This window comes from Penicillium soppii (assembly GCF_028829465.1).
Source record: "Penicillium soppii strain IBT 18220 chromosome Unknown utg000001l, whole genome shotgun sequence".
NCBI classification, from domain to species: domain Eukaryota; kingdom Fungi; phylum Ascomycota; class Eurotiomycetes; order Eurotiales; family Aspergillaceae; genus Penicillium; species Penicillium soppii.
The window spans coordinates 3,419,913-3,444,849 of NW_026643231.1; the positions used below are offsets into that span (position 1 = coordinate 3,419,913).

At 46.9% G+C, this 24,937-nt stretch overlaps 12 protein-coding genes across 12 annotated transcripts; 6 read left to right on the top strand and 6 right to left on the bottom strand.

The window, feature by feature from the left end:
* Positions 1-514: 514 nt before the first annotated feature.
* Positions 515-1,642, top strand: N7529_001302 (NAD(P)-dependent alcohol dehydrogenase; the record flags this gene model as incomplete). Its single annotated transcript, XM_057236833.1, has 2 exons — positions 515-691; positions 743-1,642. The coding sequence occupies 2 exons, from the start codon at positions 515-517 to the stop codon at positions 1,640-1,642; spliced, it is 1,077 nt and encodes a 358-aa protein (XP_057103636.1).
* Positions 1,643-2,887: 1,245 nt separating this feature from the next.
* On the top strand, positions 2,888-3,694 carry N7529_001303 (uncharacterized protein; the record flags this gene model as incomplete). Its single annotated transcript, XM_057236834.1, has 1 exon — positions 2,888-3,694. One exon carries the CDS (start codon positions 2,888-2,890, stop codon positions 3,692-3,694), a length of 807 nt encoding a protein of 268 aa, XP_057103637.1.
* Positions 3,695-4,489: 795 nt separating this feature from the next.
* N7529_001304 (CorA family magnesium transporter) lies at positions 4,490-5,560 on the top strand (the record flags this gene model as incomplete). Its single annotated transcript, XM_057236835.1, has 1 exon — positions 4,490-5,560. One exon carries the CDS (start codon positions 4,490-4,492, stop codon positions 5,558-5,560), a length of 1,071 nt encoding a protein of 356 aa, XP_057103638.1.
* A 524-nt stretch (positions 5,561-6,084) lies between these two features.
* On the bottom strand, positions 6,085-6,694 carry N7529_001305 (uncharacterized protein; the record flags this gene model as incomplete). Its single annotated transcript, XM_057236836.1, has 2 exons — positions 6,085-6,405; positions 6,476-6,694. 2 exons carry the CDS (start codon positions 6,692-6,694, stop codon positions 6,085-6,087), a joined length of 540 nt encoding a protein of 179 aa, XP_057103639.1.
* Positions 6,695-7,939: 1,245 nt separating this feature from the next.
* On the bottom strand, positions 7,940-10,065 carry N7529_001306 (uncharacterized protein; the record flags this gene model as incomplete). Its single annotated transcript, XM_057236837.1, has 5 exons — positions 7,940-8,448; positions 8,511-8,625; positions 8,682-8,825; positions 8,876-9,062; positions 9,116-10,065. 5 exons carry the CDS (start codon positions 10,063-10,065, stop codon positions 7,940-7,942), a joined length of 1,905 nt encoding a protein of 634 aa, XP_057103640.1.
* A 2,699-nt stretch (positions 10,066-12,764) lies between these two features.
* On the top strand, positions 12,765-13,134 carry N7529_001307 (uncharacterized protein; the record flags this gene model as incomplete). The annotated part of the gene is given in 2 exon segments (XM_057236838.1): positions 12,765-12,881; positions 12,892-13,134. The coding sequence occupies 2 exon segments, from the start codon at positions 12,765-12,767 to the stop codon at positions 13,132-13,134; spliced, it is 360 nt and encodes a 119-aa protein (XP_057103641.1).
* A 20-nt stretch (positions 13,135-13,154) lies between these two features.
* N7529_001308 (uncharacterized protein) lies at positions 13,155-13,466 on the top strand (the record flags this gene model as incomplete). Its single annotated transcript, XM_057236839.1, has 2 exons — positions 13,155-13,252; positions 13,340-13,466. 2 exons carry the CDS (start codon positions 13,155-13,157, stop codon positions 13,464-13,466), a joined length of 225 nt encoding a protein of 74 aa, XP_057103642.1.
* Positions 13,467-13,990: 524 nt separating this feature from the next.
* On the bottom strand, positions 13,991-15,781 carry N7529_001309 (glycoside hydrolase family 72 protein; the record flags this gene model as incomplete). The annotated part of the gene is made up of 5 exons (XM_057236840.1): positions 13,991-14,688; positions 14,742-15,482; positions 15,530-15,555; positions 15,610-15,647; positions 15,707-15,781. 5 exons carry the CDS (start codon positions 15,779-15,781, stop codon positions 13,991-13,993), a joined length of 1,578 nt encoding a protein of 525 aa, XP_057103643.1.
* A 1,738-nt stretch (positions 15,782-17,519) lies between these two features.
* N7529_001310 (DUF2406 domain-containing protein) lies at positions 17,520-17,967 on the bottom strand (the record flags this gene model as incomplete). Its single annotated transcript, XM_057236841.1, has 3 exons — positions 17,520-17,629; positions 17,686-17,769; positions 17,832-17,967. Coding segments are annotated over 3 exons (330 nt in total), but the record flags the coding sequence as incomplete, so codon positions are not given.
* A 1,616-nt stretch (positions 17,968-19,583) lies between these two features.
* N7529_001311 (uncharacterized protein) lies at positions 19,584-20,651 on the bottom strand (the record flags this gene model as incomplete). Its single annotated transcript, XM_057236842.1, has 1 exon — positions 19,584-20,651. One exon carries the CDS (start codon positions 20,649-20,651, stop codon positions 19,584-19,586), a length of 1,068 nt encoding a protein of 355 aa, XP_057103645.1.
* A 1,219-nt stretch (positions 20,652-21,870) lies between these two features.
* N7529_001312 (CaiB/BaiF CoA transferase family protein) lies at positions 21,871-23,163 on the top strand (the record flags this gene model as incomplete). The annotated part of the gene is made up of 1 exon (XM_057236843.1): positions 21,871-23,163. The coding sequence occupies one exon, from the start codon at positions 21,871-21,873 to the stop codon at positions 23,161-23,163; it is 1,293 nt and encodes a 430-aa protein (XP_057103646.1).
* Positions 23,164-23,261: 98 nt separating this feature from the next.
* Positions 23,262-24,526, bottom strand: N7529_001313 (fungal specific transcription factor domain-containing protein; the record flags this gene model as incomplete). Its single annotated transcript, XM_057236844.1, has 4 exons — positions 23,262-23,763; positions 23,810-23,968; positions 24,024-24,448; positions 24,524-24,526. The coding sequence occupies 4 exons, from the start codon at positions 24,524-24,526 to the stop codon at positions 23,262-23,264; spliced, it is 1,089 nt and encodes a 362-aa protein (XP_057103647.1).
* Positions 24,527-24,937: the final 411 nt, after the last annotated feature.

The following is a 24,937-nucleotide window of genomic DNA, read 5'->3' on the forward strand; positions in this document are numbered from 1 at the left end:
TGTTGACTAATCAGCATATGACATGCACAAGTCTTCGCATCTTAAGTCCGGTGTGACGTCATCGGCATAAGCTGCATAAACAAGCGTAGATAGTAAGTAGCTTAAATTGGTTCTGCAGATGTAAGCGCATGACCCTGAAGATCATTCTACCTAGGTATAACTTTGAACTGAGATCAGACAAAAAGTATGATCTGCGAGTCTTGATCGTATGTTTCAACTCCATTCAAATCCATTTCGTCATGGCTATGAAAATCTCTTCGCCGGACATAACCCCTAAGACCGTGATGACAGTCCACACCGGTTCAAGTGGACCTCACCGTGGATCTTTGCTTCGCATCGACCAACCCGGTTTCTCAATCTGATCACAAATCGAGGGTCTGCAAGTTTTGCGAGAAACTTCTTCGATCGATGTCCGACCTTCCGATGGCTATAAAGAACCATGGAGCCGGATCTTGTAGATCTTGCTCTTGTATCATTCTCTTCTGATTCTGCAAAACCTTGTCGATAATACACTATGTCTTCCACCGATTACAAGTTCGAGGGCTGGATGGGTCTCGGTCCTGAGGCTGGCCAGGGAAAGATGGTCTGGCAGGAGTTTGAGCCCAAGCCTTGGGAAGAGACCGATATTGACATTAAGATCTCTCACTGTGGTATCTGTGGCTCTGACCTGCACACTCTTCGCAGTGGATGGGTATGCTTTTCCGAGTTGATCTGTTGAGGATGTACCACTAACATTTTATAGGGGCCTTCCAACTACCCCTGTTGTGTCGGCCACGAGCTCGTCGGCACTGCCGTCCGCGTCGGTTCCAAAGCTGAGGGCGGTATCAAGGTCGGTGACCGTGTCGGTGTCGGTGCGCAGAGTGCTGCCTGTCAGAACGCTGATGGAAAGTGTGAGGCTTGCGCCGCTGGCCTCGAGCAGCACTGCAACCGCATGGTCGGTACCTACAACGGTACCTACGCCAACGGTGGCAAGTCGTACGGTGGATACGCCACCTACAACCGTGCTCCCTCCCACTTCGTTATCAAGATCCCCGACGCCATCTCCTCCGCCGACGCTGCCCCCATGCTCTGCGGTGGTATTACCACATACTCTCCCCTGAGACAGAACAACTGTGGACCCGGCAAGTCCGTGGGTATTGTCGGTGTTGGCGGTCTCGGTCACTTCGGTATCCTGTTCGCCAAGGCTCTCGGTGCCGACCGTGTCGTTGCCATTTCTCGCAAGTCCGACAAAAAGGAAGATGCGCTGAAACTCGGCGCTGATGACTTCATCGCTACCGGGGAAGATGCCGACTGGGCTACTCGTCACGCTCAGTCTCTCGACCTAATAATCTCAACTGCTTCCTCTTCCAAGATGCCCATTGCTCAATACTGTGGTCTGCTCCGCTTCCGTGGTACTTTCGTCCAGCTCGGTGCCCCCGAGGATGGTGCTCTTGAGATCCCTGCCTTTGTTCTGATTCCCAAGGGTCTGAAGATCGGTGGCTCGATGGTCGGCAGCCCTGCTGAGATTCGTGAGATGCTCGAGCTCGCTGCGGAGAAGGGTGTCAAGCCCTGGATCCAGGAGCGCCCCATGGCAGACGCCAACCAGGCTATCTTGGATATGGACAATGGTGACGCTCGTTACCGCTATGTCCTGACCAACTAATTCAAGTGACTGTTAACGAGTGATGAATGCGAAAAAAAGAGTTTACATAGAAAAGATACCAATGTCACACGCCTTTGATGTACACTTTTACCAGCATTAGAGAAGATTGGTAAAAAGGAGAGTTTCGTTAAGAGGGTGAATGTAAGCTGCATGTATTTGTGTGTTGGTCGTCAGGGTCCGCAGAGAACAAGGTCCTCAGTGTGGAGTTTTGATGCCAAGCCGACGATGTCCGCTCACACGCAAGTGTAGTGACCTACCCCTTCATGGTGGATGATTAGCCTGCAGGCTTTTCAAATTCGCTTTCCAATGAATCACCAGTAGAGATTGACTGGAAGGGGGGACAAACGCGTTCTGGTGGTGATGCCATGCCGTCGGATCGCAGTAGCTCGTTCATGATCTCAAACTCACTCTCCACAAGACATTTCCCCCTCGTCTTCCAGGTATCTTCTCCAAAAGAATACACATCTCGCGTCCCTTACAGGCTCAGTGGCATTATGGTAGTTGGTATGTCATTTTGGTTCCCTGCACTGACGTTATTTAATGGCGAAGCCACGGTCGCCTGCTCGAGAGGGCATCTTCGCAATTTCTGTCAATAAATCCAAACATCTGCCGACACAGACCGTAAGTCATGGAAGAGCATTTGGAATAGGATGGCTGGATTCGTGCAAAGTCTATGCCGCACCCCAATGATCAGCAAAATTTCACTTCTCATTATGCGATATGCCTGACCTATACAATTGGCTTTAAGCATGACATGGCTCTCGCGACTGTTATTGTGATGCCTTCGCATTTAGAAGGACATATTGGTTGTTGAATTTGATTGGTACGGACGAGCTCGAAGTAGAAAATCGGCTAGATATGTTGACACCTGAATGCTCCAGTGTAAAGAGCCAATTCGGTCTAGATGAGCCAACGCTCTTTTCGCCATCATCTTCAAATATCTTTACCCACACATTACCCTGCTCATCGAACAACAAAGGGCTTCTTTCATTCAATCTCCTCTCTCTTTGACGGTCTTTCTCTTGTCCTTTTTTCTCTTCCAACTCATACCCTCCACCGCCAAGGTGTCCCCAGATCGAGGGCTGTCTGAGAAGACAAAGGTACAGACCAGACAAATGATTCTCCCACATCACACATTCACCATCTTTGTTTGCTAACCGAACACGGTACTATACTAGCTCAAACAAACACTCTTTACTCAATTTCCGCCCACAAGTCACATAGTCCCCCAAATACCTTCCCAACATGGACCGACTAGATCATCTGATCGACGACGAGGGCCACCAGGTCAAATCTTGCACTATCATTGGCTCAGGCTTATCAGCGGTCGTCGTTCATAGGGATGACAAAGCCATCAAAATGGCCATTGTTCATACAAATGATCAGGAAGACGAAGTCGAATCCAATCGCGGTCAGATCAGACGAGAACAACGCGTCTACCGGCGCCTTCAACTAGACCATGCCAAGCCAATACCGGGCATAGTGCCGTGTCTCGGTATGCCAGGTGATACGATCGAACTCCAATTTATGTCGAACGGGACTTTGGGTGAGTGGATCAAGCATAGGGATGTGCCTAGCTTTGGTCTGCAGAGCCGGTGGATTCGTCAACTCGCTGTCGGCCTCAGCAACGTTCACGCCAGTCGTGTCATTCACAGTGATATATTACTCCGAAACATTCTCATAGATGGCTCGTTGAACGCTATGTTGGCCGATTTCGGTGCGTCGACAGTTCTGCCGCTGGATAGTGTTATGGTTGATACAGTGGATCAATACAATTGTTCAATGTGGACAGACCTTTTCCAGCTTGGTCTGGTCTTCTACAGTATTGTCACCGGGAAACAAGCGGGTAAGAGTATTTATCACGGGAAAAGTGCAATTGCCTCATTGCCGCCCAGGAACACGCTACCTAGTGTGGCTGGCCTTTGGGCTAGCCAGATTATTGAGGAATGCTGGACTCCAGGTGCTTACGGTGCAGCGGGTGCGGCCGGTATTGTCGCAAAGCTGGATAATATGGAAGCAGTAGCCAATACTTTCCTTCCACGCCGTCTGTAACAGTTCTCGACCCACTTAATACAATCTCCATTCTTGGACTCTTCAAGATCTCCAGCTCATACCTAGGTAGCTACCAAATTTTCCAGCCATCTCAAGAGACTTATCGCGGGCTTATAGAACAATGTACCTATCTATTCCAGTTTGAGGCAATTGCTCCATGGCGCTGAGGTATGATATGGATCTATAGATATATATAGTTGATGGGGGAATGTTCCTTATGGTAAAGCAATGTATCACAACCTTGGAACTTAGAAGCTCAATTGGTGTCTTAACCGGTGAACTAAACATTTAACTACCTAGGAAATAATCATGGTCGTTTTCAAAGAAATGAACTCAATCACGACTCTATGTCTGACAATGAAAGTAATTGTGACTAAGCACTCACCTCCACCCCTCCAGGGTGTAGGTGAGTGCTTAGTCACAATTACTCCATAGATTGGATTCGTACATGGTGAGCAAACAGCGCAAACAGCGCAAACACACGTGACCTTGATTACCTAAAAAATACCGACGCTCCCAAGGCTCCGGGGCCGAGGTCCCCGAGGTCCTTAGACCAAACCAACTTTGGGCTTCATATGGTGGTGAACAACCTCGGAACCAATGCAAAAAATGCATGAGCGCGGTATCAAGACACTGTTTTCCGTTTTTTCAAGTAGGGGGCTCCCAAGATGCATCAACTTATCTCAACGGCAATTCCGCTTTCTTTCTGATTCAGTATGCACGAGACAACCCCCTCATAAGATACCTACTCAACGAAGGGGAATCATCACTGCCCCAAACAAGTCACTCCATGTGATGTCAGAGATGGAGATGAGCCAGGAGGCATCTTTCAATCAGAAGGTATTCGACTTGTCACTGGCTCTGTCACGGAGCCGCATGAACGACGCAACCGAGTTGGAATACATGTTTTTGAATGTTGATGGCTCTGTCAAGTATTCCAATATGCGCGGTACCAAAGCAACTGTGGCTAAAAAGCATGAATTAGATGGACGGGATTTGCGAAATGTTGATCTTGCTTCGGAAGGTGTACCGCATATATTGGTTCGTCCGTCTACTATCTTCATCACTATGTTCACTTTACGGCTTCTTGTGCGGACAGATGGCGTTCTTCTCTTTATGTTGCCTATCGAGGACTCTGATGTAAAGGCTCAGGATGTTTTCTTGACTGATTTGCAACAAAAATTGCAGCCGAGCGCTGGCACTGGAATGTTGACGCAACTTCCATTCGAACTGCGTGTGGTGGATGCTGCGCTTGCCTCTGTAATTGCCATTCTTGAAGCCGAACACCTTCTTATCAGAGGAGAGGTTCAACAGAGTCTCCGCGATTCCACGCGGGAAGATCTCGTCCACTCAATTCTACGCAGATTGCAGGACCATGGCAAAAGACTGGTGGCTATTGAGCAACGCGCGCGGCAGGTCCGATCGGCGCTCCGGGAACTCCTCGCAAATGATGAAGATATGGCTACCATGTACCTGTCGGCACGACAGTCAGGTAATCCACATGCCATTGAGGACCACCAAGAAGTTGAATATCTTGTGGAGGCATATTACAAGAATACCGATGCCATCGCCGAGTCTGCTAGTGCATTGCTCGCAGATGTGAATCGCACCACAGATACTATTCAGTCAATCTTGGATGTGCGGCGGAATCAGATCATGATTTTCGAAGCACAGCTCGAGATTTGTATGCTCGGATTTGCCGTGTCGACTTTTGTAGCAGGCTTGTTTGGAATGAATGTGGTGAACAACTTTGAAGAGAACAATTCGGCATTTGCAGTACTTGTTGGTGGATGTGTAATTGGAACTGTGCTCATTGCACGATTTGGGATGTGGAAACTCAACAGATATCGAAAGTCGCGTTTCTAGACCTTTGATTTAGGACAGTGCTGTGAAATAACAGCCCTGACTTTTCAATGTCGATGGTTTCTTTTACCACGTTGAATTTGGTCTACGCAACTTTTCTTCTCCTGCTTTCATACCACAACCACGCACGTCAACACTCCATCGAAATATGTCATTTCTGTTCCATTCCACCTCACGCTCCTGCACCCTGACCTCACGCCTTTCTATGATATCTTGCCACACAAGCAAATGACGAACCGATCTTGGACTCTCCACGGTGTCACCTGTCCTCCACTTACATCCGATAACTTATAGTGCGATTGTTCCTAGAACATTTCTAGCTTCCAGCTGAATAGGAATTTGAATGGTATCTTCAGTCTTTGAGGATATCCGATGGAATGCAAACTGATCTGACGCTATTTTCAGGACCACTTTAGCTCAGCTCACGACAATCCGACTCTGCTGCCCTCCTTGCTGCCCTCCTTGCTTTGCCGCAGCTTCTGATTAATTTACAAAATGAACAACACCACTTTGTTTCTGCCTTTTTTTCAACGCAAGTTCCAATCCTTCGATAACTGATCTGGTACGCTCGGGAAAGCCGGATGAGACCCAAAGGCGTGATAAGTAACCGGGTTGACCAAATCCTTCGCAATAATTTCCTGCACAACCAACGGAAGAGCCTGATCTTGGTCACAGAACAGACACATGATTGGCATCTCGAGCCAAGGCTTGTGCAAAACAGGCTCAGTGAAATACTTTTGTGGCTGCGGCTGCATTTTAGAGTTTGCGTTTTGCTGAGCTTCTGGTGATATGTCATGGTAGAATATTCTCTCGGTGCTGGAGGCCCAGCAATAACCGTCATCGGGGTTCTACAACACGCATGTCAGTCATTCTATTCAGCCTCCCTAGTCGTGACAAATAGAGCCAAAGAGTTCGAACCTTGATGATCATCCATGGGAGCCAATTTCCGCCCAGTTGGTCCAATACTGTTTGACTCTTGTGTGTGATAAAGATTGTTATGCAAACCACCATGATCACGCCCCCTGGTGTCCCCGCATCAGCTCGCTCATTGTATCCCAGGCCTTCCACGGCGCCGGCACTGACCGTTACGCCGAAGGAATGGGCAAAGACCATAATCTGGCCACCAGCTTCGGCCATCTCTCCAGGAAATTTTTGGTATATCCGATATCCGGGTGGAGGCCCTTATACAGAGCTCTGCCGATCGATGGGGGGCAATTGCTTCACTTGCTAGTCCTCGACTGGACATAGGTCGCGGACTACGTATGTGTCTGCGGTATGCCATGCACCGGGCACAAAAATAAACCCAGGCTTATCGGATACGGACATTTTGCGATTAACTATTTGATCAATCAGGAGGGTGGCCTGAGTAGAAGGAGGCAGGGGAGATGTCAAATATAGACAATCGAAGATCACATAATGGTCCCTCTCATTAGTTGTCACGGACATCATCCCGATCGCTGATTCAAGATCCCCCGTGTGGTGACCATTTAGTGCATATTGGAGATATTTCCGGTCTTTTTCAATCACAACGTGGTGGCTAATAAGAGACTGTCCCGCTCTACGCTAATGGTGGAGTCTATGAGAGACCTGTCTAGTGACAGGCGCGCTTGATGGCCTATCAACTTGACGCATTAGCTGGACGCTGCGCTATAGGGTTGGTATATACTAGCGGTCCTTTTATTCTGTCCTTGGCGGTTGTATGAGGCCAGAATTCAAGTATTTCAAATTTCTGTATCAAGCCAAGCTTGAAGCACCGTTTGTCGGGAATGCGGTCCGACATATCATTGATTTGGTCTGTCCTTGTGGGCGCAGCATGGACAATACACGCAAACATAGTGAACCATGTTTTGGTAATAGGGATGATTCTAGTGGGACACTTGTAGGTTACTGATTTTCCAGGCTTACTTATGTCGAACATGAGAGGACGGCAACAATTTGACAACAGTCTTTTATTTGCCAGCATCTGTCTGTTCATTATTTGAATATCATCCTGCCGCTGTAGCTTAGATACACGGCGACGACTGCAACTGGGGCATTGTTGAGACTTCCACCGGTATATTCTCTGCATGTACACGGGATAATCCGATGCTACGGCCGCCGACGGAGTTGATTTATAAAAACAAGGTTCAACTCTCGTTCTCTCATGTCGAAAATGAATCCCAAGATCAGATTCGGTGGAATTCCATTCAAGTTTGGCAGGGTATGACGTGGTACCAGACTAGTGATGGGTCTTTGTAACATTGGAAGTGATTGTATGTGACGAAATATACGAAATAGCTATCATATGTCATAGTACTCATCTCGCCAAAACACAGATCCCTCCAAATCCTTACTTCCAGCCTTCTGGGCCACGTACAACTTTCATGAAAGGTATTGATAGCATTATGCATAGGGGTTGACGCAGGTCCAGGATGTGACGACCGAGCCACCGGGGCCAAATGCTGCTTCCAGGGCTGAAATGGCAGCCCAAGTACCCATCCCAGATGTTGCAAGACCACAAAGAGTATAGATCAGGACCGGCACGCTGAGATACCAGGTCTTGATAAATCCACGAGTCCATCTTCTAATTCCACCATCGAAGCGAGTGGTCTCGCCAGTAACAGGGTCAAACCCTTCCTGGGGAAGTCTGGCGCCATCTTGAATCTTGTACGCCAGAAACATGATCCCAGAAAAGGAGTATGTGAAGTTCAGACTGAACAATCCTCCGACAAAGTTGGTGAAGGCACTGAATTGGGGGACAGACATGGAGACTATGAAGGCTATAATCCAGTAGACTGGACCGAGACCCCACCAAAAGAACTTGCCCTTTTTTGATGCAATAGGTGGGAGACCGCAGAGTTCTTGTCCGATCTCGAGGTAAACAGTCTTCATACCAACATTGAAGTACAAGACTAAAGAGTTTTGTCAGCCGATTGATCGAATTAGTATCTGGTGATTGGTGAGGTGTTCTTACAAATGGCAAGCCAACCCGTCAGAAGGGAAAGGACGTTTCCGACAACCTGGAGTCTCTCGGGATTGACAGACTGATTGACGTTACTGTAGCTGTACTGGCCGTAATAGTTGTAGACCTAGACGCCCGTTAGTATTCACCATGCTCCTCTGGAAATGTTTCTGTAAAGCTTACGAAAGCACCAAAGAAGACATAGACAACGGTGATAAACGTCTGTGCAACAAGCAAACCCTTCCAAAAGTCCATGGGACGTCGCATCTCGGACAAGAAAGCGACGAACATAACAGCCCCGGAGTACGCGTCTAGGTACAGGTAAGCCTCTATTGATTGATCTGTGTATCACCGTGTATGGGGTTAGACTTACAAACCATGCTATTGATACCGTTGAATTGGGCAGCAAATAGGTTGGAGTCGGTAGGCTGATACATCGCTGGTGGGGTGCCGACAAAAGTCATGGGTGGTGGTCTAGTATCTGGATTGGCCCACGATTTGGGGAAAATGCCATTCTGGACAGCAGCGGTAGAATCGGGGCCATATTTAGCTGCGGCAACGCAACTGCATACTTGAGTTAGTATATCAGGTGGGATATGAGTGGCTATTTTACTCACATAATCACAAATGTGACAATGTTAATCCACACGGCAAAATTGCAAAAAAAGCCCAGATGTTTGAGGGATCGCATGTAGCCACTCGCCATGCCGACGACAAGGGAGATGATACCGCAAACAACATAACACAGATTGACGCTTCCAGAAAGCTGGGCAATAATACCCGTGTTACCCAGAAGAACGACAGCAACACTCAGAAACATCTGGAGAGATTGCATGAAGTTGATAAAATGACGCATTTTGGGGCCGTATAGACGAAAGAACGGATCACCAAAACTCATAACTGGAAATCGGGATGAGTCGAGACCGAGAAAAGTCCGCCAGATCATTATTCCAGATGCAAAGGCGGCAAGACCCATCAGGACAAAAATACCGACCCCAAGTCCATATCCTGTATTTGCAAAGACATATGGGGTCTGGGACCAGCCTAGAATATCGGTGGTGATCAGGTAGAAGATAGCTCCCCAGCTAGCGTTGCGCAGGGCTCTAGATGCCTGTCGCCATTCCGCATCCAGGTCGTGAACATTAGAAGGGGTGATAGGGCTGACGGATCTCTCGTTTTTATTGATAGGTATATCCGTCTTCTTTTCGGACCACTGAGTGGATTCTTCATTGCTCTGCAACTCGCGCGAGTTGTGGACTCTGGCATCATCCAAAGGATTGTTGAGGAATAAACCCTTGATGTATCCAAAAACGCCACCGCTAGATGTGATAACTGTACCCCGACGGTGTTCTTCATCTTCCAATTCACGCTCAATTTTGGCCCAATAGGTGTATTCTTCGAAGGTCACGGTCTGATCGAGACGTGCTTCCAAACCCCATACACGTTGGTGAATGCCGGTGTGGGTGCCCGTTTCGGTCACTTGACGGATCTCATCGGACAACGCGCCTTTCTCGTGAATCTGCTCAGTGGGTGCTATTACACCCGACAATCCTGGAAGTTTAGACATGGCTGGAGGATGGGCTTAGAATTGGTACACAACGAGTAAAATGAGAGGAAAAGAAGAAAAGCAAAAGATCAAGAATTGCACTTCTTATATTCGAAGGCTATCAGACAGGGTGGGGAAAGAATAGTACAGCTAGAATTGTCGGAATTGGGAACATGAATGGATGAACAAATACCACAATGATACAGGTGTAGTATCTTGAATAATTCTACCGATGTACCATGGAAAACTGTCGAGGCCAAGCAAAAACAAGCAACGGGTAGCGTTTTTCGGAAGTCTTGGTATCGCCTTGTACAATGTTTGTACTCCGTACATACAACTAGGGTAATGGTCACTAGCAGACTTACGGGAATTAGTCGTGCGAAAAGTATATTAAATTAAATCAACGTGGGTCCCTCCGGTTAGCGTTGTATCCACGCTCAGCGTAAAGATGGAAAGATATGGCGAGTGGACAATTTACGTAGTGATTGGTTGCACGGTCCTCGAAGGGACCAACGGATTATGGGCCATGCGACCCAGAAAAGATAACAAAACAAGTACGGAGTAATAACTCGGCCATTCAATTCATAATGTCAGCAATAAGAAGCTTGTTCCAGATAAGCTTTAGTGAACGGTCCCCTGAACAATGCAACCTCGGCCTAGCCGTCTTACCATATGACCAATGCCGCCACCGCGCATTGGTCTGTCCCACATTAGGGGATTTACGGGATTTACGTATCTTTTGTATTTGATTTGCATATGAAAGGTACATCTAAAACATTCTCAAACATCTTATGATATAAACTAGCTTAGTGTAATTAAACTAGATTCTAGTATTAGAGTAGGATTTCTATTATCTTATAATACTTTGAATATGAATTTTATCTTAATATATAGGTATGCATGAATATTCCATTTTTGAAGGTCGAAAAGAGTCTCCGAAAACTATTTACTTTTTAGGAGGTATAATACTTATGATTTGTTACTCTAGAACTAGAAAATGTTTTTTATAGCATTATAAATATGATAATAGACTAGTTTATATCCTTATGTCTACTTTACATGATACAATATTCGAGGATGTTTGATATGTACCTTTTATATGTAGCCCCCATACAAAAGATACCTAAACCCGTAAATCTCCTGATGTGGGACAGACCAATGCGCGGTGGCGGCATTGGTCATGTGGTAAGACGGTGTATCTCTCTACGCTGGGAACGTCGGCTAATTGGTCCCCACTACAACTGCCGTCAAATATCCGGAGTGCTAGTAGTACCATGTATTAACGGCGCCATCAAATCGGAGGTTGTCCAAATGGGGAATTTTGGATCTTGACCACGAGGAACAAAGATAAGGCATGTACTCCGTACCTATACTATATATACTACGGGTATCATTTACGAGATTCCCATAACAAGTATGGGGCCTCGAGAATACCTAGTGGACACATCAGACTCGTTTAACTCCTGCCGAAATCCCGACGCGACTCCGACGGTCTAAAAATCATAGCGCGAATTAGTGAATCATGCCCTCTGTAACAGTTAGGCAACTTCGTAACCAAGTACCATCCATGGATTCAAAACCCGAAAAGATTGCCCTGGCTCTTGTCCCAATTTCCCGATTTCGGTGTTTTTCAGAATAGTAACAGGTATGTTTCGGAGAATTGACGGCCTCCGCAACTAAGTAAGGGAATTGCCCACCCAGCTCAGCGAAGGGTTTGTTTTTGATCACATACCTTTTTCAGTAATCAAATTCGTCTATTCACGAGAGATGAAACCAAGCTCAGAAAAAAATAGGCTAAAAATGGAAATCACTGTCCATATACCTGCATTATCCTTTTTTGTACATTTACTGCAACTTGTGCGTTTTATTAATTTATTCATAGGGTAAAATTTCTCCTTTAAAAGGACTTTAGCAAAATCTCGCAGACCTACAAGCCAGTATGGATTCTCGTAGAATTGTATTTTTACGACCCTCTAGTTGGTTTTCATTAATATAGACATAGGGATTTATAAGAATCAGAATTCTCGGATTATTCCCACCTTAGTGCAAACAAAGGAGAATCGATCCTACCAAGCACCATTTTGGAATTAATATCCAGGCTATACGTAGAAACTTTATTACGTATCTAGTCTCTCTTGTATCCCCGGACTTTCTGGCTTTAGCGCAACAGGCCCACGGGTGGAGTTGTTAACGAGTAAGTATTCCTGCATACTGCGTCGCTTTAAATCCCTGCAGCACGCAGAGGTAGAGAACAGGAACAGTGGGTCACTTCAAGCTATGTATGTTCAATCTATTGCGAACGCTAGGGCTGTCACGGAAGTGTATAGATTGGTGGTGTAGACATTCTTGTGAAACATATTGTCAACTCCACCTCAAAATGGCACATATGATTACACGTGTCATAGGTATGGTTATTTTGACTGCGTAATGCCCTCAAGGGTTAAAGGCAGATACAAACACCATACCGAGGAATGAATAATTAGCTCAAGGAGACATACATAATTAGACAAAGCCTAAATGCGCACCTACTATGCAATCGGCTTCGGTATCTTTTGAAATTTCATTGAAGTGTCAGATCGAACATAGACCTCAACCCATCTCTATGATTCATGTATCGTTCATTTTGACATACATTTGAACAAGTTCAAATGTATACCGTAGACTAGCTAGTTGAATTAAGTGGCGACCAGGGATTTCCTCGCACTTCAAATTCGCCGCGAATGGATTTAGATGAACTGTCATTATCACCGTTGGAAAGGTCCGAGAAGCAAGTCATCCCGTCGCTTTTTCTACAACTCCCCTCAGAAGGAGCTCTCAAATCTGTGCCCACTGCTCACGTATGGTTAGCGTACTTTCTTCTGGGAGATACGGCGATCGAACGATTGCGGTGACTGGATCCGTTGCTGTTTCAAAGATGCCATCCACCCACCGGAAATTGCTTTTGGGACTCGATGCTGGGGACGCGTCGCATTTATGATACAGCATACACCAATTTTGAATGATATCGAGCAAAATTTCGCCTGTTTTGGCCAGAGAAATGGGCTAAATATAAGCCTACGACTACCTATGGTGGTCTCCTGGCCAATGTGAAGTAACGTACCCAAGGATTCATGCACTTTAGGCAGCACGCAGTGAATTTAATATCTAGTGGAAAATCTGTAACGCAAATTGAGCCCGTCGATTGTGAATCCCTTGGCTGGGTGGTAGAGTCACTCTAGAAAAGACGCAGCTCATGGGACTATTATGCGTAAGTGGATTCATGATGCTTAAATACCGAGCATTCTGACCATATCAGATCACAGGGAGCCAACCCACCATGGTCTCTTGATTTCTTATTGCCTGATGGAGGGGCCGGCCACCTATACTATGACACCTCCATCACATCCATTGCATTTGCTAACTATGAACAGGATACTTGGTAGCACATCCGGCATGAAATAACTGTTGAATCTGTTGACCAATTAATCATTCTGCGAACAGCTGCGATAAGATGATGTTCAATTAAGCCGCCAGGGATGCCAAGAAGTTCATGATCAGACACGGCTATCCAGTTGAATCGTAGCTAATTTGACCAAGAGAGCTATACTTGCGAATTGAAAGAGATCCGTGGAGGGTGTATGAATCGTTCATCTGAGGCGTTTATTGTATGTGAAGAGATAATTGAAAATGAAAAGTGAGATTGCTAGAACATCGAAGGTCGACCACTGGTACGCAAATCAAGATCTTGACAATTCGGCCCGATCGTATATGATTACTTGGTTTCCAATCAATTTTAGAGTCGCCAGAGGCGGTGCAAGGCTGTTCAACAGGCAGGTCTTTGCCTTGCTCTACGCTCCGTGTTTCAAATGATAGAAGAGAAATAAAGCAGACATCCCATCAAAATTCCAACAAACAAGATACACGATCCGAGATCACACACTAGCTTTCCATGATATGCGAGAAAAAATTACAAAGCAATCATACCAACACCCGCTAGAAGTGCGGTGGCCAAGTAAGCAGTGACTTGGAAGAAACCGAAGGGCGAACTGGAGTGGATGCTGAGAGCCGCGCCGCTGGAAGAAGTCGAGGTCGAGGAAGAGCCGGAGGCAGCGGTGGCAGTGGCTTCAGTGGTCACAGTACCAGTACCGGCGGTACCAGCTTGCTTCATCTGGGACGAGCAAGTCCCAGTGGCTGCGGTGGTAGCCTTAGTGGTGGCGGAGCTGGAGAAGTCACAAGCAGAGGCATCACGATCCTGCTCAACATAATACTTGTTAAGAGCAAAGGCAAGCTGCTGCTTGGTGGAACACATGCTGTAGGCACCATACTCGCCGGTGGTAGCGTTGGCATCGAGTCCACTGCAGTCGGTATATCCACAAACAGTGCTGAACAGCTTGGCGTACTTGCTGGTAGAGAGGGAGTCGGATACAACACAACCAGAGGCATCGTACATGCATTCACAAAGGTTGGTATCAACGGTAGGGGGAAGGGGAGAGGCCTTAGCTGCCCAACTGGTACCAACGGTAGGACAGCTCTGAAGAGCAGTGTTGGTGGGTGTGTAGGAGGCCTTGTTGGTACCAGTGGGGTTGACACTAGCGATCTCGCTGGAATAGTACTTGAAATCGGCCATAGTGCTCACGCTAGTGCTGTCGACAACAGAAACAAGACCTGTGGAATGGGTTAAACTTGAGACTCAGAGTTTGAAGGATACCTTGGCTCACCGTAGTTGTTTGTTTCCTGGAAGTACATGTACACAATACCACCGGACCAGACCTCAGCCATGGTATCTCCGTAAAGGGCCTTAACCTCAGTAAACTGGCGGGGTGTGACATCATTACAACCGTACTCAGCGAAGAAGACAGGAACAGAGTAGTCGGCGAATTCCTCTGTACGATCCTTGTATCCAGACTCCGAGTAGGTTGAGTTACCACACCACGAATAGATATTGTATCCCCAAAAGTCAATGGTCTCGTCGGAATCCTCACAGTCAAAGTAGTCGGCCATGTTCTCACGGATAGCGGACACGTCAGCGGTAGCATATCCGACACCCATCGAGCGGTAGCCCTTCTGCTTGATGTATTTCTTCATATCACGAACAGCAGCCTTGACGAAGGCGCTGGCATCGGAGGTGGCAACGGTGTTGGAAACTTCATTTCCGGCGAAGAAACCAATAGTGTTGTTATACTGAGACAACTCGTCGATGACGCTGGTATAGCGAGTGTAAAGGGTAGTTTCCCAGGAGGGGTCGCTTCTGTCAATAGATTGCGAGGGGTCGGAGAGATCAGAGATCAGGTAGATGCCAGCTTCAGACAAAAGCTTCATGCATTCCGAGTGGTCAGCAGTAGCGTTGATGGCATAGGTACGGATTACGTTAGTACGCAGCTCCTTCATAATAGGAACATCACGAGCACAAGCAGTTGCATCCGCAAGAGGGTCGGTGTAGTCATCACCATCAGCGGTTTCTGCGAGGAGTTAGTTAAGTTGCCTGAGATATAAAAGAATTACGCACGCTGGTAGGCGACACCACGCATATAGCTGTTGCGGTCAGTGAAAGTACAGTTTTGAGGGTATGAATGAAGGGTGACTTACAATTGGGTATCATTGCTGGAGTAGAAGAACTTGGATCCCTGTTAATAGATGGTTAGTGAATGTTCACCCCATTTCATCTTGAATATGGATACAATACCTTGATAACAATGGGGTCCAAATCAGCAACGGCAGCCCCGACTAGGGTTGCTAGTGTCACAAGAGAGAGCTTCATATTGATGGTTTTGCGGCTCGTATAGATGCCGCAAAACGTATAGCGAGTGTATATAGTTGGATGTTTCGGTTGAATGGAGAATGAAAGTGAGGTAAGATTGAAAGATGCAAGAAACCTAGCGAGTGAATAAATAACGAACGTATCTTACGCCGCTGAAAGAGGAGAGAGGACAAAGTCGAGAGGGATCAATTCATGGTGGCTTCACGTCCAGCGGCCATTAATAGTCTCGGACAGCCACCCAACCATCCTGATTTGCTCCCACCCCCTGAAACTAGGGTGGACGCGTATAGCTGACCCAGTTAGCATCCACCTCAAACTAACCAAATTCCTTGAAGCCATCGCTCAATAGGTTTGGGCTACTGACGCCCGGATGTCAATTTTCTCATACCAGGGATGATGGACCGCGTCAACAATTTAGGGCTTTGGTAATAAAAAGGATCGGTTCACTAAACCCGAGCAAATCATAACTAGTCATTCGACGGGTCCACACACTTAATTCATCTTAGCTTCTGCACACTAAATTTGGTTTGCCTGAGCGGCCAACGGGCCTCGTGTGCGTATATCTATATATGAAAGTCAGACATTTGGTGCCGAAACCCCGTTGAACTCTCTCGCAAGATTCTCTGAGACAAATTGATGTTTCTGTCTGTCGGCAAATAGAGCACCAGGAATAGAGATCGGCTGGATAAAAATTATTGAGAAGCTAGTGGAAAAGTGAAAATATTCCTAGGCTGACGCGGTGTTGTGGGGCTTTCTTTTCTTAGCATGGCGCCAACGCCAGCAATGCGTGTCCTATCTTTTTTATTGTGAACTTCATTTTTAATAACTAATTCTATCAACCGCTAGGCAAGTATCAGCGATAGTCTAGCTGCGGCAATTTTTAGTGCTTTTGGAGGTTAAGGTGGCGACCAAACAGATCTTTCGGATGAGTCTCTAAACCCTCGGAGATGGTTTCTCCCCACGGTTTAAGCCCAGTCCACCGACCAGCGGAATATTATTTACCACAGTTGAGAGAGCTTTTTAGTTCTTACAATATTAAATATTCTTTTATTTCAATAAGTGGGCCATTCAAAATGCTTAAATTTTAGTCTCTGGGGATATGGGGAGCGGAAAAAGTCCTATGCTAATGATGGATTAGGAGCAATCGACACCGCACTCATAGATATATACAGTAGATATAGATGGAGATGTATGGTTGAACGTCACTTTTGTACTACATAATTCAGATCACTTTGATCTACCATGCTACCATCTACAAAGACCATTTCATTACGCGCTTCTTTAATTGCTCATTTTTATTTGCAGATCAGCCTCGCCTGGAGACTGCAACTGTATCAAGTTGAAGCCGTAGTAACCGATTTGGATCATATCCAAAATGCAACAAAAAGAATTCTAAACCTTTATCATGAAGCCTTGTGCCTGGCCTTGCTATCTCGGCAGGTCTATGATGCTGGGTTGATTATAGATGGTCCATGATCAACATTTATGACCTACTTCTGCAAATCTATCTTGTGGTAAATGCGATGAATTGGTACCAAAATTAAAGGCCGAGAACCTTTCGAGCAGATGCTCAAGGAAAATGACGTGTAATTGATATTTCACTTGACTCCGTAATCTATCAAATCAATAATTATACATCAACACCCCGTGTTCGAATTGAAATTGGCATAAAAAAAGCGTTCCCTCGTATCGTTCTGGTTTACCCATTATTTCCTGTTGCAATTATATCCTTCATCCTTCACATGCGTTGCTGTTTGCGATGGGCGTCTATCGCTGCATCAAATGACCGGATTGTGTCTAAAGGTCGCTCGAGACGGTTGCGCGTTGGGTTGGACTGGTCGGGATCAGCTAGAAACGATGTCAGAAAATAGTTCGCAGAAGAAACGACGGTAATAGGTACATACTGATCAGCTTGCCCTCCCGATCCTTGTGCTGCATGCTTCGAAGAGAAAATAGGTCACGCGTTCCGGGTTGCAGGTTGACAGCGGCTAATTGATGTCAGCAGGTCTCACAAATGATGGCTGAAGGGCATTGTCTGCCGGGCACTTACTAGGTTCCTGTTCATGAAGGGCCATATTAGGGTCGGCCTTGCTCTGTAGAGAAGTCTTGGGGCTATGGTGAGACTTGACTGAGCCAGAACGCTCGCTTGAAGCCATTGAGGTAGGCATGTTTCTGGATTTGTGGAACTATCGACGAAGTATTCGATTTGAGAATGTATATTATCAAGTGTGGGGACCCTGAATGATGTATCTAAGCACTATGGTAACCAGGGTACCAGGAGGCGGAATTGACCTTATATATCCGCCAGTCTCTGTCACCTGTCAATTCCAGAACTTGGCAACTAAGAATAGATCAGCCTTTCTCGAAGCAAAAAAGTCGAAAGCACGCAAACCGTGGCGACACTTGCGGATTGACGATGATGATTGGGTCGATCGTGATCGGCAACCATGGGTGGCTTGCATGTTGAATCCAATTCCGTATGACGTTGTGAGACCCATCCGGGGGATTTCAAGTGGCTAGTCCGGCTTCCCTCTAATGTTTAGTAGAATGCTTAGCATCGATTGTATCCAATCACTAAACTTCTGTCTCAGGGGCCACGCAATCACCAGTGGCTCAACTCTTGGACCGCTCTAGGCACCCGCAAGGATTTTCAGCTACCTAGCTTATCCCGCTTTTTAGGAGCAATTATGCGTATATTCAAGGCTGATGCGTTGCACAACTTGAAATTTTATGTCCAGAAGGATCCATCCCCTGCAGGTACGCAACATTATTATTATTGTGTAACGACCGGCCTCCCGCAGTGGGGTTGATCGCCGGTTTGAAAAGAAATGTGACAGGAACGCCCCAGCATTCCTCCTCCAGGAACAATCGATCTTGTATGGACCAATCACGATCTACGCGAGCCGGATCTCACCTTGTTATTCGCTGTACACTGGGATAAGGCAGAGATAGTTGACATTCTGCGCGAAGGGAATGTGGGAGGACCATACAGTATACCCCTTAACGGTCAATGGCACAACCTTAGGACGTTGGCTTCAGCTTGAATCTTGCATAATTGGGGGTTTTTCTTTTTCTACAGCTTATGAAGTTTACACCGAACAACGCGCGGTCATGTTCCTGCGCACAGGTCGCGATTATCAAATATTGAGTTGATACTGTAAGACATTAGGCTGATCAGGCAACGCAATTCCTATGATTGGAGAACAAAGTTTGAGTGAGTCAGTGGGGTGACTGAAGTAAATTAGCCATCACAATGTGAGAACAATCTACTCCGTACTCCGTACACGCGATTATGATTCAAAAGCAATGTCAACTCCTATCGCGGTGCTTGACTAATAATTATTGGCCGGAACTGGGGATCGCCGGATTTGAAACATCGCCGCCCTTGGTTGCAGCATTCCAGACGACGAACATTCTTTTCTTTTCCAACTTCACTTGACAGTCGTTTGTGGGGCCCAATCATCCATGTGGACTGGGATAATGTCATTTTCCGTCATCGTGATCTGAGGCATGACTGCGATGGTAGGCTTCACCGGTGCACACCTCCCCCCAATGCTGTGATTGACTAAATATACCAGAACACGGTCGCTTCGGTCTTGCGACTTTTTTTATGATCTTGATTTCATAATTCTTGCAAAATGCCCACCAATTGCGGCACACGACGCCACGTTGGTGATCCTTGCGGACGACCAGACAATGCAACACAGAAGGACATGTAGCAAAGTTTATGATATCCGGCCGTCTCACGTAGCCAAGTCCGGTCCAGATTGAGTCCGGATATACCACCCAGAGCATGGGTGGCTCAACCTTTTCCCGGCATCCCCAGTGTCAGGATGAGCCGGTCAGGCCAAAGCTTCAAGCTGGTCGGCAGCTGCGGGCCTGCTGCAAAGTGTGTTCTAGTATGCTCACGACTCATCTGTGCTATCACGGTAGGGTCCTTCGTCATTTCCCACTCGGTCTTAGTTGGGTCGAGCATTAACCCTGCCGTAGCGACTGTGCGTCGGCTTTGATCTGACAGCAGCACAGTTAACAACTGTTGTAGAAGCGCGATCGCCGAATGAACTCCCTCAATCGCATACTGTGTCCAAGCATATGCGGTGGATTTCGGAGTTGCTCCAAAAAAGCGCTGGCGGTCAATTTCAGTCTCGTCCTGACAGGTCTTAAGCCCAATCAACATTTTCCTTTTCAGGTTTTTGAGGGTATCTTTGCTGGCGTTGATAACGACGATCAAGTTCTCTCGTTCGGCATTAGTAGTGCACGTTGAGGAGATCAGCGATTTAGTCATGACAAGGAAGCCAGGGCATTGGGCAATTTCATTGAATGCAAATTCGATCAGCTCGATAATACCAGCTGCTCTGCCACAATGCTTCAGGTATGATAGGGCGATTGGAACAATTGCTCTCCACTCCTCGTTCCCTAAAAAGCAAGCTTTGCCCGCGGCGAAGGCTTCGAAAACCATGAGTCCCCGGAAAGTCAAAAGAAACGTCCGCCCGAAGCCAGTAGCGTGGGCTTTGGGTCCCCTCAGAAGGAAAAGCTGGCTTATCCCACGGGAATGGAGTAAGCTTAATTCTTCGCCCGTTGGATTGAGCAATTCGTAAACACCCAAAAGTATCGCGGCTGCAACAGTCACGTCCGTGCTTGACATGGCAGGGGTTTTGATGGCTTGAGACAGATGGCGTAGTCCATGGCCATACACCTCACGACTTCGAAGAATTTCTCCTTCGTTCTTATTCACTCGGCCCAAGTGAAGACTCCCGAGACTGTGAAGGCTCAAACTTAATATCTTTTCATGTTTGGGTCTGCGATGAGCAAAATCAACCCAAATATCCCCAGTGCCAGTCCTGTAGCTGTGCGGGAAGACAGCTTTCATGAATTCATCAAATTGTTTCGTATATTGCTGGTCCACGGATCTGGTAACCAAACTTGGTGCTATAGCCCCATCTATTGGCATGGATTTGCGAGAAATGACCGCATATTTCTGCCCATGTGAAAGAACATGTCCAATCGAGATTGATGATAGCGCGCGGGCGCTTTTCGTGTTCGGATGTTCAAGTTGGTGAAGTGACGTGCTGAATTAATTGGAAAGCTTTCGATCTCTTATATAGCCAGGGCAAGTAAGCCGTCTCCGGCGGCAACACTGGCATTCTGGGTGGGTTTCATCGCACTGCCACTTTGATCAGCGTGCTTTCTTAGACCGTACAGGGGTTTGCATACTTTGACTCGCCGCTTGAGACAAGCCAGGCAGCCTTTACTACGTGGAACCCCAACCATCAAGACAATTTTCAAAGCCGTTCAAGGCGTGTTGCATAGATGCGAGACGTAAAAAGAGAAGGATTCTGCGAATACGAGGTCTTTCAGGGAGGTGACGGCCCGATTCTCACTAAACAAAGAACGAGTCCCTTTGTTTCGGACTTGGCACGACAAGGGGTCCCTACAGTGCTTGGCATTGAGTAAAGAAGGATACGAAATTTGAGCAATAATCTTTGAGATGAAACTCTTTGTATGATCCGAACAGAATAATACGACAACATGCAACATACTGGTCATTTATTTTCCTCAGTTCGGTTTTCGTGGCAACTTTGTTCATCTCTGTCATAAAGTCATCGGGTCATGAGCACAAAATGGGGTTGCAACAAGTTGAGTGCTCATTAGTTGCGTATTATTATCAGTACTTGGTCGATGAAGGACCTAAAATCATATTTTGCGCTAGAAGTTTACGTGTCAGTTGAACCTATCAAGATAACACTACTAACACTTGGGTTCGAGCTTTCAAGGGGGTGATAGAAGGACGATTGGGGAAGTTGAGCCTCAATACAAAAGCCAATCATGGTCGATCCTCGACTTGTTACAGGAATCAAGAAGCCGCTGAATATCCCTGGTCAAGCAGCAAATCGAACGACAACATGCAGCCGACTTGTCGGGCTTGGCATCTGCGGCTATAGATCGGCAGTTTGACCGAGGACTTCCCCGCGCCGTATATTTACAGCGCCAACCTTCAAGAAACTACTGTTTCTCTGAAATAACGGTTGCTTCACTATGTTTTGACTGTGATTTGCTATCATATCAGTCGATTTGATGCCAATTTAGCAATGAAATCCCTTCTCTCGCATGTTTCCCGGCCACTTAGCCAGACTAGCGCTGTCCAGCCTGCAAAAATATCCCATAATGCCTCTCGTCTTTCCTCCTACAAAGCGACAGGTGGAAACCGGCCTCTGCCTCTTGCTGGGGTGACGGTGGTTAGCCTTGAACAAGCTATTGCAGCGCCATTCTGCACGCGGCAACTTGCCGATCTGGGAGCTCGAGTCATCAAGGTTGAACGGCCAGGTGTGGGAGACTTTGCTCGGCAGTATGATACACGAGTCGGGGGTCTATCGTCGCATTTTGTGTGGACAAATCGTTCCAAAGAGAGTCTAGCGCTAGACCTCAAAAATCAAAAGGATCATGCTGTCCTGATGAAACTGCTTGACAAAGCCGACGTTCTCGTTCAGAACCTAGTACCTGGTGCTAGTGCACGACTAGGACTTTCACACGACGCACTTAAACATAAACATCCTGGTCTAATTGTCTGCGATATCTCCGGATATGGACAAGACGGTCCATATCGCGATAAGAAAGCGTACGATTTGCTCATCCAGAGCGAAGCTGGAATGTTATCAGTAACGGGAACGGGAAAGGAGCCCGTGAAGGTTGGAATTTCTATCGCCGATATTTCCGCCGGGATGTACGCTTACAGCAACATTTTATCAGCCCTTTTACAACGAGGGAAAGATGGCAAGGGATGTCGAATCGATATCTCTATGCTGGAATGTATGGTTGAATGGATGGGTTTCCCAATGTACTATTCATTCGATAATGCCCCCGGCCCGGTACCTGCAGGTGCTTCACATGCATCCATCTATCCGTATGGACCTTTTGAAACTGGAGACGGACAGTCTGTCATGCTGGGGATTCAAAACGAGCGGGAATGGGTCAACTTCTGCAATGGGGTTCTTTCACTGCCGGATCTAGCTACTGATCCACGATTTTTGAGCAATTCGCAACGGACTCGAAACCGACATGAGCTCAAGACTATCATCCTCAATGTTTTCTCAAAGTTGACGGTGGATCAGACGACCACTCGTTTAGACGAGGCGTCCATCGCCAACGCAAGTGTCAATGACATGAAAAATGTTTGGGGCCATGCTCAACTTCAAGCCCGCAATCGGTGGGCTACAGTACAAACTCCTGTTGGGTTGATCCCAGCGCTTTTGCCCCCTGGTTCAACCGAATCCGCTGAGAAGGGTGGATATGGCGCCCAGATGGGCTCAGTTCCCCATGTTGGCGAGCACAATGAGGCTATTTTCGCGGAGCTGGGTCTGTCTAATCAAAAGAGTTTACCTTGAATGAAATAAAATATAAGATTTTACATATTGAACAATGATCGGTCTTTAAGTTGGGGATGGTTCGTATGCATCGTATTCTGATCATTGGACTAAACGCTTCACAGGAATCGATAGAGAAACTCGAGATTCTGAGGATTAAGATAGTCCGGATTCGATAACGATCCAGCAAGACCCATAACATCATCACCTTCCATGTTGAAGAGTTCGTACCAATCCATATTGATAGCGGCTTCTTCTGCAAGGTTAAGTGTCGGGGCTATCTGGGGAGTCGCCAATATGCCATCCGTTAGGCGAGGCGACAGCTGGCGATATGGACCACTCACAGGATTGACAGGAGGCATTTCTTCGATGCCGGAGAGCGTTGGTGTTCCCGATTGGGGCACAGTCACATCGGCCAATCGAAGATCACGAGCAGTACGGTCATCTAAACAACGGAAGAAAAGGTCGAGGACCCAATTCTCTAAGTCCCATGATTTCTGCAATTCTTTCAACCCCAGCAGACAAAGCTTGGCTCTATGTTCTGCTAGCTTCCGTGCTGTACCTGTCACCCTTCCGAAATGGATAGTATGTATGCATAAAGCCGAGAATGTGTGTGTGATTCTGTTTATGTAAGTTTGTGTCAATCCATGCGGTCGCAGGGACTTACAAATGAAGGGACCCGTGTTGAACTAGATTTTCTGAGAGCATGTCCTCCAAAATGCGAGTGCTTCTGGTTGCTGCATCGAGTGCCATGTTGCCCGCTGGACTCGTTGTTTGGCCTGGTGGCTGTAGGAAAAGCGGTCGGTATAGAAGAACGTACAAATTGCTGTATTTGGGTTAGTTTCAGCGTTCTTTTAGCATTGAATTTGCAAAATGCATACTTGTAGGCCATATGAAGCATGCCAACAAGAAACATTGCATCTCTCTTCATAGGCGTTTGGAATTGCATCTCCCTTCGGAGGTTGGCTTCCCAATCGACGAGGCGCTGATGGAGCATCGGTCGCGTGGGATTATCCAGTTTAGACCGACCAGGCAGATACTGGCTGGCGACGACTTCGCGCACTACACATCGATCATTTAGTATTTCGTCCGTTCCAGGCTGCGAATTTTTCATACATAATCGGGCCAGTTGGGCCATTCCAATCACATAAGAAATATGTACATCGGGCGGTGCTCGAAATATCTCAGAGGGTCCTATTGGTCCACTTTCCTCGAAGTCCGAGGGTTCGAGGTCAGCTATTTGACAGTCCTCATCCCGTATCCGAGGTGGCAGTCCCAATGCTGCTGAAGTTTGCTGGTCGCGTACCTGCCAACCCGTTAGATACCGATATCTATGGTAAAAGAAATGGAAACGGGTGAAAAGAATACATATAAAGCCCACCATATTCGCTTCCAAACTTTTTGGTCATTGGCGTTGAGAAACGAGAGTTTAGACCTGTGTTGGGTTAGTAAATATTCCCATTAAAAGCCATTCGAGCATTGTCTATACATGACATGCATGCCCTTTTTCTGAGCAAGGCCAATCGCAGCTCCAAGCCAAAACCGAACGTCGCGTTCCTCGGTCGGACTTCCGCGCCAGAAGCTCAGTAGGAACAAGGATTGAAGCTTGGTGATTGTGTCGGTTTCCCATCCAGAATCGTAAATATCTTTCGCTCGTTGGTAAAATACCCCTTTGGCCTGATAACGATCACCAAGGCCTGTTGCACTCAACGCCGTGTCCGAACACAGGCTTACCCCAATGAACAATATTGACTGAAAGAGCAAAGGTGACAACCCGCCATCCTGGTAATTACTC